Source organism: Petaurus breviceps, unplaced genomic scaffold (genome assembly GCF_028583685.1).
Source record: "Petaurus breviceps papuanus isolate PSGF00001 unplaced genomic scaffold, PetGlider_PUasm1.0 567, whole genome shotgun sequence".
NCBI classification, from domain to species: Eukaryota; Metazoa; Chordata; class Mammalia; order Diprotodontia; family Petauridae; genus Petaurus; species Petaurus breviceps.
Genome location: NW_027186383.1, coordinates 7,860,282 through 7,874,450, shown reverse-complemented (window position 1 = coordinate 7,874,450; position 14,169 = coordinate 7,860,282). Strand labels below are relative to the sequence as shown.

The following is a 14,169-nucleotide window of genomic DNA, read 5'->3' as shown; positions in this document are numbered from 1 at the left end:
TATATATATATATATATATATATATATATATATATATATATATATATCTTTATATGAGGGTATGTGGGCATATGAATACATATGTGAATGTGTGTATACATGTTTACAGGTATACATAGATAGAGGGCAGATAGAGGGCACAGGACCAATTTAACAGGAAGGAATGATACTTCAAAGGTGAAATTAAGAGGTGAGAGAGGAATATAATGAGAGGAGATGAGGAGAGACAGAATGGGGTAAACTATCTCATATAGAAGAGGCAAGGGAAAATGGTTACAATGGAGGGGAAGAATAGGCAGGCAAAAGGGAATGGATCAACCTTATTCCCATTGAATTTGGCTTGGGGGAGGGAATGAAATACACACTAAATAGGGTATCTCACCCTCCAGGAGAGTAGGGGGGAAGGGGATGAGAGGGGGGATGATGGAAGGGAAGGCAGGCTGGGGAGGAGGGAAGTTGGAAGCACCCACTTTTGAAAAGGGATGGGATCAAAGTAGAGAATAGAACAAGTGGGAGGTGGGATAGGAGGGAGGGAAATATAGTCAGTCTTTTACAATATGTCTACTATGGAAATGTTTTGCATTAGCCACACATGTACAACCTATACTGAACTGCTTATCTTCCCCCAGTAAGGGTGGGTGACAAGAGAGGAAGGGAATGAATCTGGAATTCAAAGTTTTAAAATCAAATGTTTAAATATATGTATATTCATATATATACTATTATTAATACTATTTTACATGTAATTGGGAAATAAGGATATACAGGCACTGGGGCATGGAGATCCACTGGAAAAGTCTAAAGGGGTATGAGAGAAAATATGGGAGAGAGCAGATTGGAGGAGGGGATATCCTGTGGGACTGCTATTTTGGGGCGGTGGGTAGGGGAAAAATGGGGAGAAAATTTGTAACTCAAAATATGGCGGAAATGAATGATGTAAATCAGGAGTTAATAAAGCATTTGAAAAATGAAAAAAAAATAAAAAAGAAGAAAGCTTGATTGGAAATGTAAGACTTGGAGAATTGTGGAATGTTAGACCTGGACACAGGTTCTGAGGTCCTTTCGTCCTTGTGAGTGTTTGCAGGAGCTTCCCTAAGCCCCACACATTGGTCCCACTCCTGTGCCATAGCTGTTGTTCACTTGTTCTTGGCCTCCCCACTGAGAATGTTCATAACATAGACATCTCTATCATCGTCACCACGGTGATGAGCCCGCGGTCGCAAAGGGGGCTGCTTTTGTATTTGGTGACTCTCATCTCCTCCCCTTCCCTTACAGATATCCGGGCTGGGATGTCTGGTTCCTTACCTGGGGGCTCAGTCATCAGTCGCTTGCTAATCAACGCAGATCCCTTTAACACTGAACCAGAAAATTTGTGAGTATATGGAGCAATGGGGAGACATTATTGAAAGATACAGGATAGACATCCAAAAAGGCTAGAGGAATTAGCTGCCTGACCCCATGGTAATTACTGTGGCTGGGTCTCCACCCTGGTGCAGGAACGTGCCACTATGCTGTGTACTAAAGATTCTGAGGAACCTGGGCTCAAACAGAGAGAATCCTACAGCCCAGGATGCCCAGAACAACACCCCCATTTCTGCAGCCCAGGAACTTAGGGTTACGGTTTGGGCAGGAGGAGGGACAGGCCCTAGGTAGCAACAGCGACATCCTGGCAGGAAAAGAGGAGGAAGGTGGGGGGAGGGGAGTCCTGTGAGCACACTGGCTAGGGCAGCCACCGGGCAGGAAAGCCTGTCTGTAAGGTCATACCCTGGGGTCAGGAGGCATCCAGCATCAGGTCATGGAGGGACACCAATGAGCCTTCGGAACTTCTTGGGAGTATTTAATTCATTGGTTTTTAAATCAAATTTTACAGAGAGTGTTATACAGAGAAATGTGTCATGAATAACTATTTTGGAATTGGGCTTGATGCAAAAATCTCCCTGGATTTCAACAACAAGCGTGATGAGCACCCAGAGAAGTGCAGGTAGGTGAGAGGCCCCTGTGCAGACACATCCCTGCGGCTCTCGGTCACATGGCCCAGGGCAGCCCCAGAGCCTGCAACGAGGGGATTTTAGAACAAATCGGTCGAATCCCCGGGCATTTGAGTGCTTGCTGCAGGCAAGGTGTGCAAGATATTGAGAAGGTTCCCCAAGCCCAAGATGCTTATTGGAGTCCTTCTCACATAGGGTGACAGCAGTGACGTGTCCTGAGCCAGTGAGGTCTTACAAGTACCGTCCCTTACTACAAGGGCAGTACCAAGGACCTTTGGTCGCCTTTGAAAGACATGGAAAATGAGTCCCAGACCTAGACAGGAAGGCTCAGGGATAGCAGTGTAGGAGTGGAAGCTGGGTCTTCCTCGCTGCAGTGCTGTTTTTGTGCCGGGTGGACTTTATGTCCCCAAAGTCTTAATGTAGCCTAAGATTTAGACTTGAACTTGAAGCCGGCACTCTGCCTCTGTCCCACCTGGCTGCCTCAGCAAGGCTCTTCCTACAGACCCCCTTCCATGCACTTCAGATGAAACACTGCATTTTCCCTGCTTCCAAAGGCGTTTGTTTGGAGTCTGTAGGTGTGAGACATGGTTCCTAGTCCATGCAGACTGGCCTTAATCCAGAGAAATTAGGTCCAGTTCAGGGCCTGTCTTGTGAAAGCAAATAAGAATGTGAATTAAAATGAGGAGTGGGCCCTTGAGCATTGAGGTCTGACTGAGGTTATCCCACCACAGTCATTGTAGATGGAAGCTTGCTGACTTATCTAAGCTTGTCTTTGAGAAAGGTGGCCAGATGTTTGGTGCTGCATGGAGACTCATGGGTCCCCTTCATTCCCCACTGGTTACCCCATTGGCACCTTGGCCTGGGGAGCCAAGATGGCAGAGTACAGGACAGGACCCAGAACTTTCCCAACATTCCCCTCCAAACTACTTTATAATAACCCCTCAAGTCAAATTTTGGAGTGGCAGCACCAGTGAAAGGTCAGGGAGACATTTTTCCAGCATTGGAAGCTTAGGATATCTACAGGAGAGGTCTGTAACACCGGGGGGGGGAGCGCCAGCACAGAACTCAGCAGGGGCACCAAGTGTAGGGCCTGAAGGTGGCCACAAATTACAGGCCCTGGGTGCAGCTGACATTGACTGGCAGCTCTGTTGCCTGTACCCATTTCTGTGTCACAGTTTCACGGCATAGAGGAGCTCTAGGTTTGGTCACAAGGGAGCAAGGACGCTTCCTGGGTAAAGACCGTAGCACAGACTAGAAGAGCAGTGACCATACTTCTCCCTAGATCACACTGTCTTGGAAGCACAGCAGCACAAAAAGCCAAAGGCTTGGAACAGTACCTTCCCTCCCCGAGATGAGAAGAGCCTAATTTTAGCATAGAGTTCAAATTGAAGAAAAAGACTGGAAAATGAGCAAACAACAACAAAGAACTTGACTATAAAAAGTTACTATGGGGCGGTGAGGTGGCGCAGTGAATAGAGCACTGGCCCTGAGTTCAAATCCAGCCTCAGACACTTAACACAAAACTAGCCGTTTGACCTTGGGCAAGTCACTTGACCCCAATTGCCCTGCCTTCTCCCTCCAAAAAACAAACCAAAAAATGTTTTTTTTAATACTGAAGAAAATAACACCTTGAGTCCCAGACCAGCAGAGGCAGCAGCAGGAGCAGTTGCAGCCCACGCCCTCTCCTGCCACCCAGCCTCCACCCTCTGCCTGCCCTCTCCCTGCCCAGGGTCGCTCTCCCCCCTTCCTCGTCTGCTGGATGCCCCCATTCCTATTGTTCTGCCCGCGGCCTCACGCCCTTCCCTTTCCTGCCTGCTCCCCCTTTTCCCTTCACTCACCTCCCGCCAAAAATTTTTGCTTTCCACTCCCACCAGTGACCAAAGATTTGACCACTTTGCAAAGTCCAAATCCCCAGAACACTGCTTGACATGAACACCGGTGTGATTGAAGGTGGATTAAATGTCAGTCTCACTATCCGGCTACTTATGCATGGAAAGGAAGCTGGAAGCATTATTGAAAAGAAAGGAGAATCGGTTGAGAAGATGCGTAAAGAGAGTGGTGTGTATATCAACATCTCAGAACAGAATTGTCCTGAGAGAATAATTGCTCTGGCTGGACCCATCAGTGCCATCTTTAAAGCCTTTGCAATGATTGTTGACAAACTGGGCGAGGATATCAGCAGCTCTATGACCAGTAGACCCCCAGTCCCCCTGAGGCTTATGGCCCCTGCTAGCCAGTGTGACTCCCTCATTGGAAAAGAAGGATAGAAGATCAAGGAAATGAGAGTACAGGGGCTCAGGTCCAGGTGGCAGGGGTATGCTACCAACCTCAACTGAGCGGGCCATCACTATTGCTGGCATCCCGCAGTCTATCGTTGAGTGTGTCAGGCAGATCTGTGTGGTCATGTTGGAGACTCCCACTCTCCCCCACAGGGCGTGACCATCCCGTACTGGCCCAACCGTCCAGCTCTCCAGTCATCTTTGCAGGTGGGCAGGATGGGTACAGCACAGGCAGCGACAGTGTGAGTTTTCCCCACACCACCCCATCCATGCACTCAACCCTGACCTGGAGGGACCACCTCTAGAGGCCTATGCCATCCAAGGACAGAGTGCCATTTCACATCCAGATTTGACCAAGCTGCACCAGTTGGCAATGCAAGTCTCACTGTCCCATGACGCATGGCAACACCGGATTCAGTGGCATTGAATCCAGCTCTCCAGAGGTGAAAGGTTACTTCTCATGAACTCGCCATTCCAAATGACTTAATTGGCTGCATAATCGGGCGTCAAGCAGCCAAAATCAATGAGATTCGTCAGATGTCTGGGGCTAAGATCAAAATTGCCAATCCAGTGGAAGGATGTACTGATAGGCAGGTGACCATCACTGGATCTGCTGCCAGCATTAGCTTGGCCCAGTATGTAATCAATGCCAGGCTTTCCTCGGAGACGGGTGGCATGGGGAGCAGCTAGAACAATGCAGACTCACCCATAACTCCCTTCTGCTGTTCACCACCCATGGTCCATCTGTGTAGTTTCTGAACAGTCAGTGATTCCAGGTTTTAAATTATTTGTAAATTTTCAGTTTCTACACAACTTTTATCATCCACTTGTGATTTGTTTTAATTACAGTGTTTTAATTTCTTTCTCTGTTCAGCCATTAAGGCTGAGAACCATATTTAGTTTTATAAGCTTCTCCCTGTTTTGTTTTGGGGGGGGCGGGCTCATGAATTTTGTTTTTCTGTTTTTGTCATGGAAATGTAAGAGTAGAATATTAATATATTTCAGTTTAGTTCTGTATTGTCAGGAATTTTAAAAAAAATTAAAAGATGGACTGGAGCTTTTTCCTTGTGAATAAAAACTGGATGCCATGGTGAAAAAAAAAATAACACCTTGAAAAACAGAATTGGCCTAAGTACAAAAATTCACTGAAGGAATGAGCTCCTTAAAAAGCAAAATTGGTCAAAATGGAAAAAGAGGTACAAAAGCTCACTGGAGAAAATAATTCCTTAAAAATTGGAATTGGGCAAGTTGAAGCTAATGACATTATAAGACATCAAGAAACAATAAAACAAAGTCAAAAGAATGAAAAAATAGAAGAAAATGTGAAATATCTATTTCATTGGAAAAACAACTGACCTAGAAAATAGAGCAAGGAGAGACAAGGATTATTGGACTACCTGAGAACCATTATTTTTTTTTTAAAGAGCCTAGACCTATTTCAAGAAATTATCAAGGAAAATATCCTCATATCTTAGGTTCAGAGCATAAAATAGAAATTGAAAGAATACCCAGAAATATGATAGCCAAATTCTAGTATTCACAGGTTAAGGAGAAATGATTACAAGCAGCCAGAAAGAGACAGTTCAGCTATCACAGCCACAGCCAAGATCACACAAGATCTAGTAGTAGCTTTCACATTGCAGGAGCAGAGGGCTTGGAATATGATATTCCAGAGGGCAAAGGAGCTGGGATTATACAACCAAGAACAACCAGCAAAGCAAAACTGAGTGTAATGCTTCAGGCAGTAAAATGGATATTTTATGAAGCAGGATTTATGAGCATTTCTGATGAAAAGATGAGAGCTGAATAGAAAATTTGACATTCAAACACGAGACTCAAAAGAAGCATAAAAAGGTAGACATGAAAGAAATCATAAGGACTCAGTAAAGTCAAGCTGTTTACATTCCTGTATGAAAAGATGATACCTGTAACTCCTAAGAACTTTACCTTCTTTAGGGCATTTAGGAGTCTGCATAGACAGAGGGTGTGAAGGTGAGTTGATTTTGTTGGGATGAATATCGGGGCAGGAAACAAGGAAGCCCTGGGAGATGGGCAGAGGGAGAGAGAGAATGGGGCACATTTTCTCACATAAAGGAGGCACACAAGGCACAAGGCGCAGATAATGGGGGGTGGGCAAGGAATGAACCTCACTCTGGAATTGGTTCAAAGAAAGAAGTGTGTATATACGTAGACACTCACACTGTTGGATGTAGATATATATATATATATATATATATGGATATATCTGTCTTACCCATTGGGGAGATAGGAGGAGAAGGGCATGCTAAGGGGGAGGGTGGCTTGGGGGAGGCAGTGGTCAGAAGTAAGGCAGACCTTTAAGGAGGGACAGGATGAAAAGAGAGAATGATGAACAGGAAAATGGAGTGGAGGGAAATGCATAGTTGGTGATCATAACTGAATATGAGTGGGATGAGCTCACAGAATGGAAACAAATAGCAAAATGGATTGGAAACCAGAGTCCGATGATACGCTGTGTATGAGAACCACCCTTGAGACAGATACACATTTAAAATGAAGGGCTGGAGAACAGTCCCATATGCTTCAGCTGAAGGGAACAGGACAGTAGTGGCAATCATGGTCTTTGACAAAGCAAAAGCAAACTAGACCTAATTGAAGAAATAATCAGGGAAAAGTGCATTTTGCTAAAAGCTTCCAAAGACAATGAAGTTACATCAAAAAAATTTACAGCAAGTTTCTCTGATAAAGTCTTCATTTCTCAAATATATAGGAAACAATGAAATTTGTGAAAATAAGAGCCTTTCCCTAACTCATAGATGGTCAGAGGACACAAACAGGTCGCTTTCAGATAAAGACATCAAAGCTCTCTGTACTCGAATGAATCAATGCAAAGCCTTGTTGATTAGAGAAATGCAAATTAAGAACAATTCTGAGGCACCACTTCACGCCCATCAGAAATGACAAGTGTTGGAGGCAACAAGGGCCCGCAGGTATATTGATGAACCGCTGGTGGAGTAGTCCAATTGGTGCAGCCATTCTGGAGAACAATTTGGACCTATGTCCAAAGACTTAAAAAACAGCGCATACCCAACAATACGGGGTCTGGGCACTGAAGAGAGCAAAAAAAAGGAGAGGACCCACGCGCACAAAAGTATTCCTAGTAACTCTGGTTGTGGCCAAGAACTGGAAATCGAGGGGATGCCCATCAGCTGGGGAATGGCTGAACAAGCTGTGACATGTGATTGTGATGGAATCCTGTTGTGCTACAAGAAATGATGGGGGGGGGGGTTAGAAACAAACATGGCAAGACTTGTATGAGCTGATGCAGAGTAAAGGCGGGACCAGGAGATGAGTGTGCACAGCAGCAGCAGTATTGCAGTGATAGCCGGCTGTGAGCCGCTTGCCTGCTCCGGTCCCAGGGATCTAAGACTCGGGACAAAAGCACTGTCCAGCTTCAGAGGGAGGATGGGGCGCTGGGCGCAAAGTGAAGTCGAGTTTTCTCACTTCTTAAGTTTTTCTTGCAACATGGATAATATAGAAATGTTCTACATGGTTTTACATGGGTGATTGATAAATGTTTGCCTTCTCCCACGGGCGGTGGTGGGAGCAAAGGAGAGAATTTGGAACTCAAAATTTAAAAAGGAAAGGATGTTTAAAAGTAAATGACAGACTAAGAAAATAAAAACCTTTCCCATCCTGCTCTTCCCCGGGTAGATTACCTTCCAGGTACTCTGGGTACCTAATTGTTTACACTCTCCTCTCCCATTAGACTATGCACTCCTTGAGGGCAGGGACTGTATCCTCTGAACTTAGCACATGCCTAGCACTTAGTGTTTAATAAATGTTTACTGAAAACAAAAGGTCCCTATCCATCATTAAAAGTGAGACTTGGGTGTTGTCTGAAAACTCCTCTGGGAAAGCAGGAACAGCTTACCTAGCAGGGACGCTCCACCCCCAGAGAAGGGAGGGAGGACCCTGCTCTGGATGGGTTTTTCCCCTCTTATTTGACCCCTCTTCTCTGGCCATCTGTTCTCAGAGTCATTAGATGGGGTCCCATGAGTGTGAGTATGGAAACAGAGGGAAGCCTTCCGGTGGGCGTGTGGTCAGTGATGGCCTTGCGGATATAGGTGTGGCTGTGGGCACAAAGGCATAGCTCACTCTTGTTCCATTTTCCCTTCTCAGGAGCCGTACCAAGAATATGATGTGGTATGGGGTTCTGGGGACAAAGGAATTGCTGCATCGCACTTACAGAAACTTGGAGCAGAAGGTCTTGCTAGAGGTGAGAAGGAAGGCAGGCCCTTTCCCTGACATTGGCCTGCCCCTCCTACGGGGGCATCTCTTGACTTGACATGGGGTGACAGGCTTCCTGCAGCCCTCTCCACCCACCCTGGGCATCCTTGTTCTGGGGTGACCTATACCGCCGTCTGTGAGATGCAGGACACAGTCTAGCCCCTTCTCTGCACTCGCTCAGCTCCAGCTGGGCTGGGGCCTCAGCACCACTCGCTTCCTCCCTGGGCTTGCTGTTCTGTCTCCTCTGCCTTCGGTCCATCAGCCCGCGGGATCTGCCCTTGGCACGTCCCCGTAGAGTCATCGCCACAGGCTTCCCGTTGTGGCATCTTCCCTCCACACGAGCCTCTCTTCCTTCTCTCCCCAGATCCCTGGAGTCTCCCTCCTTTCTTGGTGTTGATTCACTTGATGCTCGGTGCCCCTCTCACTGTTCCCACTTTGTCAGTGCCTGTTCACTGACTGATATGTGGGAGGAGGAGGAGGCCGGTTCTGACCTTAGGGCAGTACAGCCCCTCCCGCTCCACCTCTGCTCCCGCTTGGCTCTTGTCAGGGTCGTCTGTGCGATAGCCAGGTTCTGGGGGCCCTCGCGGGGTCCGGGTCTGCCCCGAGGCTGCGTCCCAGCCATGGCAGTCTGGTTGGTCCTGAGGTGATTTGTCCTTTCTCTCTGTCCCCTCTCCATCCACTCGGCTCAGTGTGACGGGCGTCCCATCCCACTGCCCAGCCTTCAGGGTATCGCTGTCCTCAACATCCCCAGCTATGCCGGAGGCACCAACTTCTGGGGAGGCACCAAGGAAGACGACGTAAGTGGGGGGGCTGGCTCCATTAGGGGCACCTGCCAGAGAGGGGCTCTTGGCCCCAGTCTGGAGCCCTCGGCAGCTCCTCCTCCCAGTCTCCCATCCCCCTTCATCTTCAGTCTCTTCCTTGTCTTGCCTCAAACCCCCCTTTACGAAAGCCTTCCCTCGGCCTGGCCTTGCCGCCACCTCCATCTGCCTCCACTCCCTCACCACCCACTTGCCATCTGACGTGTGCTCCACCTACTGTAGAGGGCCCAGGGGCCCCAGGGTTATCAGATCTCAGGGCTCCCAATGCCTGGAGCTCCCTTCCTCCCCCTCTTCACTGGCCCCTCTCCATTCAGTGTGCTCAGCCTTTAGTCTGCAGGCCCCGTGTGGGGTCCTGGGGTCCCCCACTGCCCCTGGATGGGTAGGACAGTCCCCTGGGCCCTCCCCTTACATCACATGACCACTGATGCTTTTTGTCACAGCCTTCCTGTCCTGGAAGAGCCATGGGCCTGGACCAGACCTTTTCAAACATCTCTTCCCCATTCCTTCCTGGCCCCATATACCCTGGAGGGGCCAGATCAGGGCTTCTTGGCTGAAGGCATTGTGATGAGCTTTCAGCCTCTGTTTCCCCTTAAAGGGGCAAGACCGTGTCCATCCCCTGCTGCTTCCCCTCACTCCCAGTGTCCCTTCCGTGCAGTGGTGTCCTCATTGCCCCCTCTATGCCCCAAAGACCTCTGGGAGAAGTGGGAAGGGCAGACGGCCGTGCCAGCCACTCACTGCACCATCGGCCTCCCTTTCAGACATTCACGGCCCCGTCCTTCGATGACAAGGTCTTGGAAGTGGTGGCCGTCTTTGGCAGCATGCAGATGGCCGTCTCCCGGGTCATTAATCTGCAGCACCACCGGATTGCCCAGGTAATTATGCCAGTATCCTATTTGGGGGAAATGCATTTTTCTTAGTAAAGAGATAAATTTCAAAAAATTGTTTGTGTCAAAGTCCAATGTCTAAGAAAGAAAAAGTCACTTTGTAAGGTGAAAGTTAGAGGTCAGGGCTTCCCATCCCCTGCTTTCCGCACCCAAGGCCATTCCCACCAGTGACCAAGTCGGGTGCATGAATGAGATTTCCTGAGGGCCAGCCCCAGGACGGCCCAGTGGCATGGCCAGGCCTGAAATGCAGGTCCCAGGGCTTCTGGGCTGGGGGCGGCAGCTGCCGCTACCTGTTACTGTGCATGATTTGACCTTTGGAGGCTTAGGAACCCTTGCCCCAGATTGGGGTTGACATTAGGCATCAGTGGAATGGCCTCTGTCCTGGTCCTTGCCTGTCACTGCCCATGGAGACGAGCTGACAGCAGGTGTGCTGGGGGCAGAGGGGAGGAGCAGTGTCCAGCTTGGACATCCTGCCTGTGTGACTTTGGACCAGTCACTTCCCCTCTCTGGGGCCCTTCCGGCTCAAGGTCTGCGAGCCTGGGTGGCCAGCAAGCCTGGGTCCTGTGATGTCTGACCAGATTCTGCCTTGTTCTTCCCCAGCCCAGGACTTGTTTTCATTGGGCAGAACCCCAGTAGGGGGAGGAGCCTCCTCACCTCTCTCCAGCATTCCAGGACAGTGCTGGCAGCCATTTGGGCAGCACGGCCCCCATCATCAGGTTTCCCCGTCCCATGAGGTCCTGGGGAACTTCTTGGGTTTGCTTTGGTTTTTAATATGGGTGTCAAGGACTGTCTCAGTTTTAAACATTTCTAAATATGAATTGCATCTTAATCTAAAACATAAATACGTGCCATTCAGTGCTGGTGATGGAGAGGACGAACGTGGTAGCCAGCCACATGAGCCTGGAACCCGTGCCCTGTAGTGACGACAGAGTCAGCAGAGCTGGCAGGGCCTCTGGGGTGGGGTTCTCGTTCCCTGCCCACATGAGACTCAGAAGAGGATAAGAGGGCTGTGGCCAGGGAATATCAGCCAGGGCCCTGCAGGGGAGCCTGCCCAAAGGGGGGCCCTCACCAGCTTGCTGTCCATAGCCAGGTGTGTGTGTCTGCTGTCTTCCCTAGTGTCGGACTGTGAAAATCGCCATCCTGGGTGACGAGGGCGTCCCGGTGCAGGTAGATGGAGAGGCTTGGATCCAGCCCCCTGGCTACATCCAAATTGTGCACAAGAACCGGGCGCAGACTCTGACCAGGGATCGGGTAAGGCTGGCATCTTCCAAGTGAAATTCTCTCTCAGGCTTTACCACAGAAACTGCTTCCCCAAGGGACCAAGGGCTGCCTCCCAGAGGTGGGAAGGGCCCAGCCAGCTCCTCTGCTTGCCTCGCCCTGGCAGTGGACACCCCACTCCCCACCCCCAGCGAGGATCTTTTATCTTCCTCCTGGGTTCTCATAGCTCCCCTAAAGTCTTCCTGCAGCGTAAGCTGGGGTCAGGAAGTCGGGGCCAGCCCCCAGTGCACAGCACAGTAGCACTGGACTTTGTGCCTGGCATGATCCCAGCAGAAGGGTGATCCAGGGGAAGTCCAAGCAGCAGCACCATTGGCCTGGATGCGCCAACAGGTGAAGGGTGAAGGGATTTGTTCTGGCTTTCTTCAGGCAAAAACGGGGGGAAGGCGGGGACCAGGCCAGGAACCTTTGAGGTCATTGCCACCATCTTACCTTAGGCCTCAGCGCCATCACCCTTTTCCGGGTGTCAACATCATACTTTAGAGAGGAAATGGAAAGCATTTGTTACTGACTGACTTTGTGCCAAGCAAAGCAGAGACAGCTCTGCCCTTCGAGGGACATAGAGCTGGTACAGTACCTGGGCTGGTCGGCAAGAAGGGACACCCCATCCAGGAACAGTGACAGTGGGTTTGGTCACAGTTCCAGAAGGGGCTGGTGTGGGGAGAAGACAGCCAGGGGGACAGCAAGGACGGGCAGTGGGGCAGACTGGCTCACAGGCCTCAAGAACGCTGACGCCGGCCCTTTGTGAGAGATGTGCTCGTCTTCTCCAGAAGTGGCAGGGAGGATAGTGGGATGGCACCCAATCCCCTTGCATTCTAGGCATTCGAAAGCACCCTCAAATCTTGGGAAGATAAGCAGAAAGGGGAGCTCTCGCGCCCTCCCTCCTTCTCCCTGCACCCCGAGATCATGTCTGAAGAAGAGTCCACACAGATGCACCAGTTTGGCCAGGCAGCGGGCGCCCTCATCCACAGGTGGCCTCTGCTCGCTCCCACTCCCCCTCCTCCCAGGGCCTGGGTTCCAGCACTGCCAGGGGCATGGGGCGGATGGGCCGCCCTGAGACACACAGCGGGCCCCTTCCTCCTCTGCCGGGTTTGGCCTGGTCAGAGCGTCTCTTGCTCTGGATATCTCCTGAACATGAATTAGTAAGGATGAAAATAAAGAAAAATTGGCCCATCTTCTCTTTTGGGGGCGGGGAAGGCCCAGGATACAGAAGGTGTGGGAGATGTGCCCCTAGGTCCATTTGTGTTGGCTAAGACCTTTGGCCATCCCCTGTTGCCCCTCTAATTTCTGAAGGTCTTCACTGGGGGTTGCCACAGATACAGGGATCCCCATTTGGGCCCAGGGGAGACAGCATGGCCCCCAAGAGGACCTTGGGCTACTGTGACCCAAGCATCCAAGCTTACTCAGTGAGACTGCAGGGTGCCTCTTCTGTGCCCTGGGCCAACACTCAGTTTTATATGACTTGGCAACAGGGCTCCCAGGGGTTATCCCCAATGCACCTGTGCCTGGCTCAGGCCTAACGGGGTGCCTGTGTCCCGCTCTCTCTCTAGCATCCGGGAAATAGCTCAGTCTTGTCGAGACATGGAACACGAGCTGGCCCATGCTGTCAATGCCAGCTCCAAGTCACTCAATAGAGTCTATGGGAAATCCAAGGCCACCGAGGTATGTGCTTGCTCCCGCACCCCTGGCCTGCTGTGCTGCCACAGCCCCTCGGACCCACTCCCTGGCCCCTCACAGCCTTTCCTCCTCTCCAGGGGCTAAACTGCACTTTTGTGCTGGAGATGGTGAACAACATCCGTGCCCTCCACAACGAGACCGAGCTGCTGCTCTCTGGGAAAATGGCCCTGGTAAGTGGGGGAAGGGCCCCCCGCCGTGTGGCGGCCTGGGTCAGAATCGGGCTGGCATCTTGGCTGCACACAGTCAGGCAGTGTGACCCTACACAGGTCACCACAGCTCTGAGCTCTGGTTCTTCAGCTACAAGTGAGGTCAATGGTGCCCAGGGAAGAGCTCTGGCGGGCCTGGGCTGTGCAGGGCCTGAGAGCCTAGGCCTGGGGATACTGATGTCATTCACTCTGCCAGTCCTGTGCACAGCCAGGACAAGGGGAATAGTCCAGAGCCCATCGGCTCCCTGGGAGAGTGAGTATTGGCCGGCCCTCATGTCAGATCAGGGGAAGGGGCACAAGGGCCAGGACGCCGGAGAGGCCGCGCTCCTGCCCAGGCCTGCTGGGGCCTGATGTGCCCAGCACTTGGGAGCTGCTCCTGGCCTGGCTGCGCCCACGCCCACCGAGCCCAGAGGAGCAGGCCCCAGAAAGGGGCTCACCAGCCCACCTCACTGGCTTGGCACTTGTTTTTAAAATGTTATACGTATTCTTCTTTTGGGTCAGCCATCATTTATTTTTTTTCCATTTGCTCATGCCCAGGCCTCACGTGGGGCTCTCTGGGCCTCTGGACAGGTCCTGGGCGTCCTCTGCAGCCTCTCAGCCTCCTCTTCTGCTCCCTTCCATCTGCCTCAGCTCGGACAGGTCTTCCCAGACTTCTCCAAAACCACACCCTATATCTTTCCTTCAGCACTGCAGCCCCCACCCCATTGGCAGACCACGATCAGCCAGCTCCCAGGCAATGGGCACCCCCTTGGCTGGCAGCCCTCTGTCCCCAC

General features: G+C 50.8%; 1 protein-coding gene and 1 pseudogene across 2 annotated transcripts in view; both read left to right on the top strand.

The window, feature by feature from the left end:
* DGKD (diacylglycerol kinase delta) overlaps positions 1-14,169 on the top strand; it is a 101,856-nt gene that overhangs the window by 78,992 nt on the left and 8,695 nt on the right. For both annotated transcript variants that reach the window (XM_069103218.1, XM_069103217.1), the window contains exons 18-26: positions 1,276-1,372; positions 1,871-1,981; positions 8,429-8,525; positions 9,226-9,333; positions 10,113-10,226; positions 11,355-11,489; positions 12,333-12,484; positions 13,064-13,175; positions 13,268-13,360. In XM_069103218.1, coding sequence (XP_068959319.1) covers positions 1,276-1,372; positions 1,871-1,981; positions 8,429-8,525; positions 9,226-9,333; positions 10,113-10,226; positions 11,355-11,489; positions 12,333-12,484; positions 13,064-13,175; positions 13,268-13,360 — 1,019 coding nt within the window. The remainder of the gene's footprint in view (positions 1-1,275; positions 1,373-1,870; positions 1,982-8,428; positions 8,526-9,225; positions 9,334-10,112; positions 10,227-11,354; positions 11,490-12,332; positions 12,485-13,063; positions 13,176-13,267; positions 13,361-14,169) is intronic.
* Positions 1,995-5,373, top strand: LOC138173255 (poly(rC)-binding protein 2 pseudogene; annotated as a pseudogene).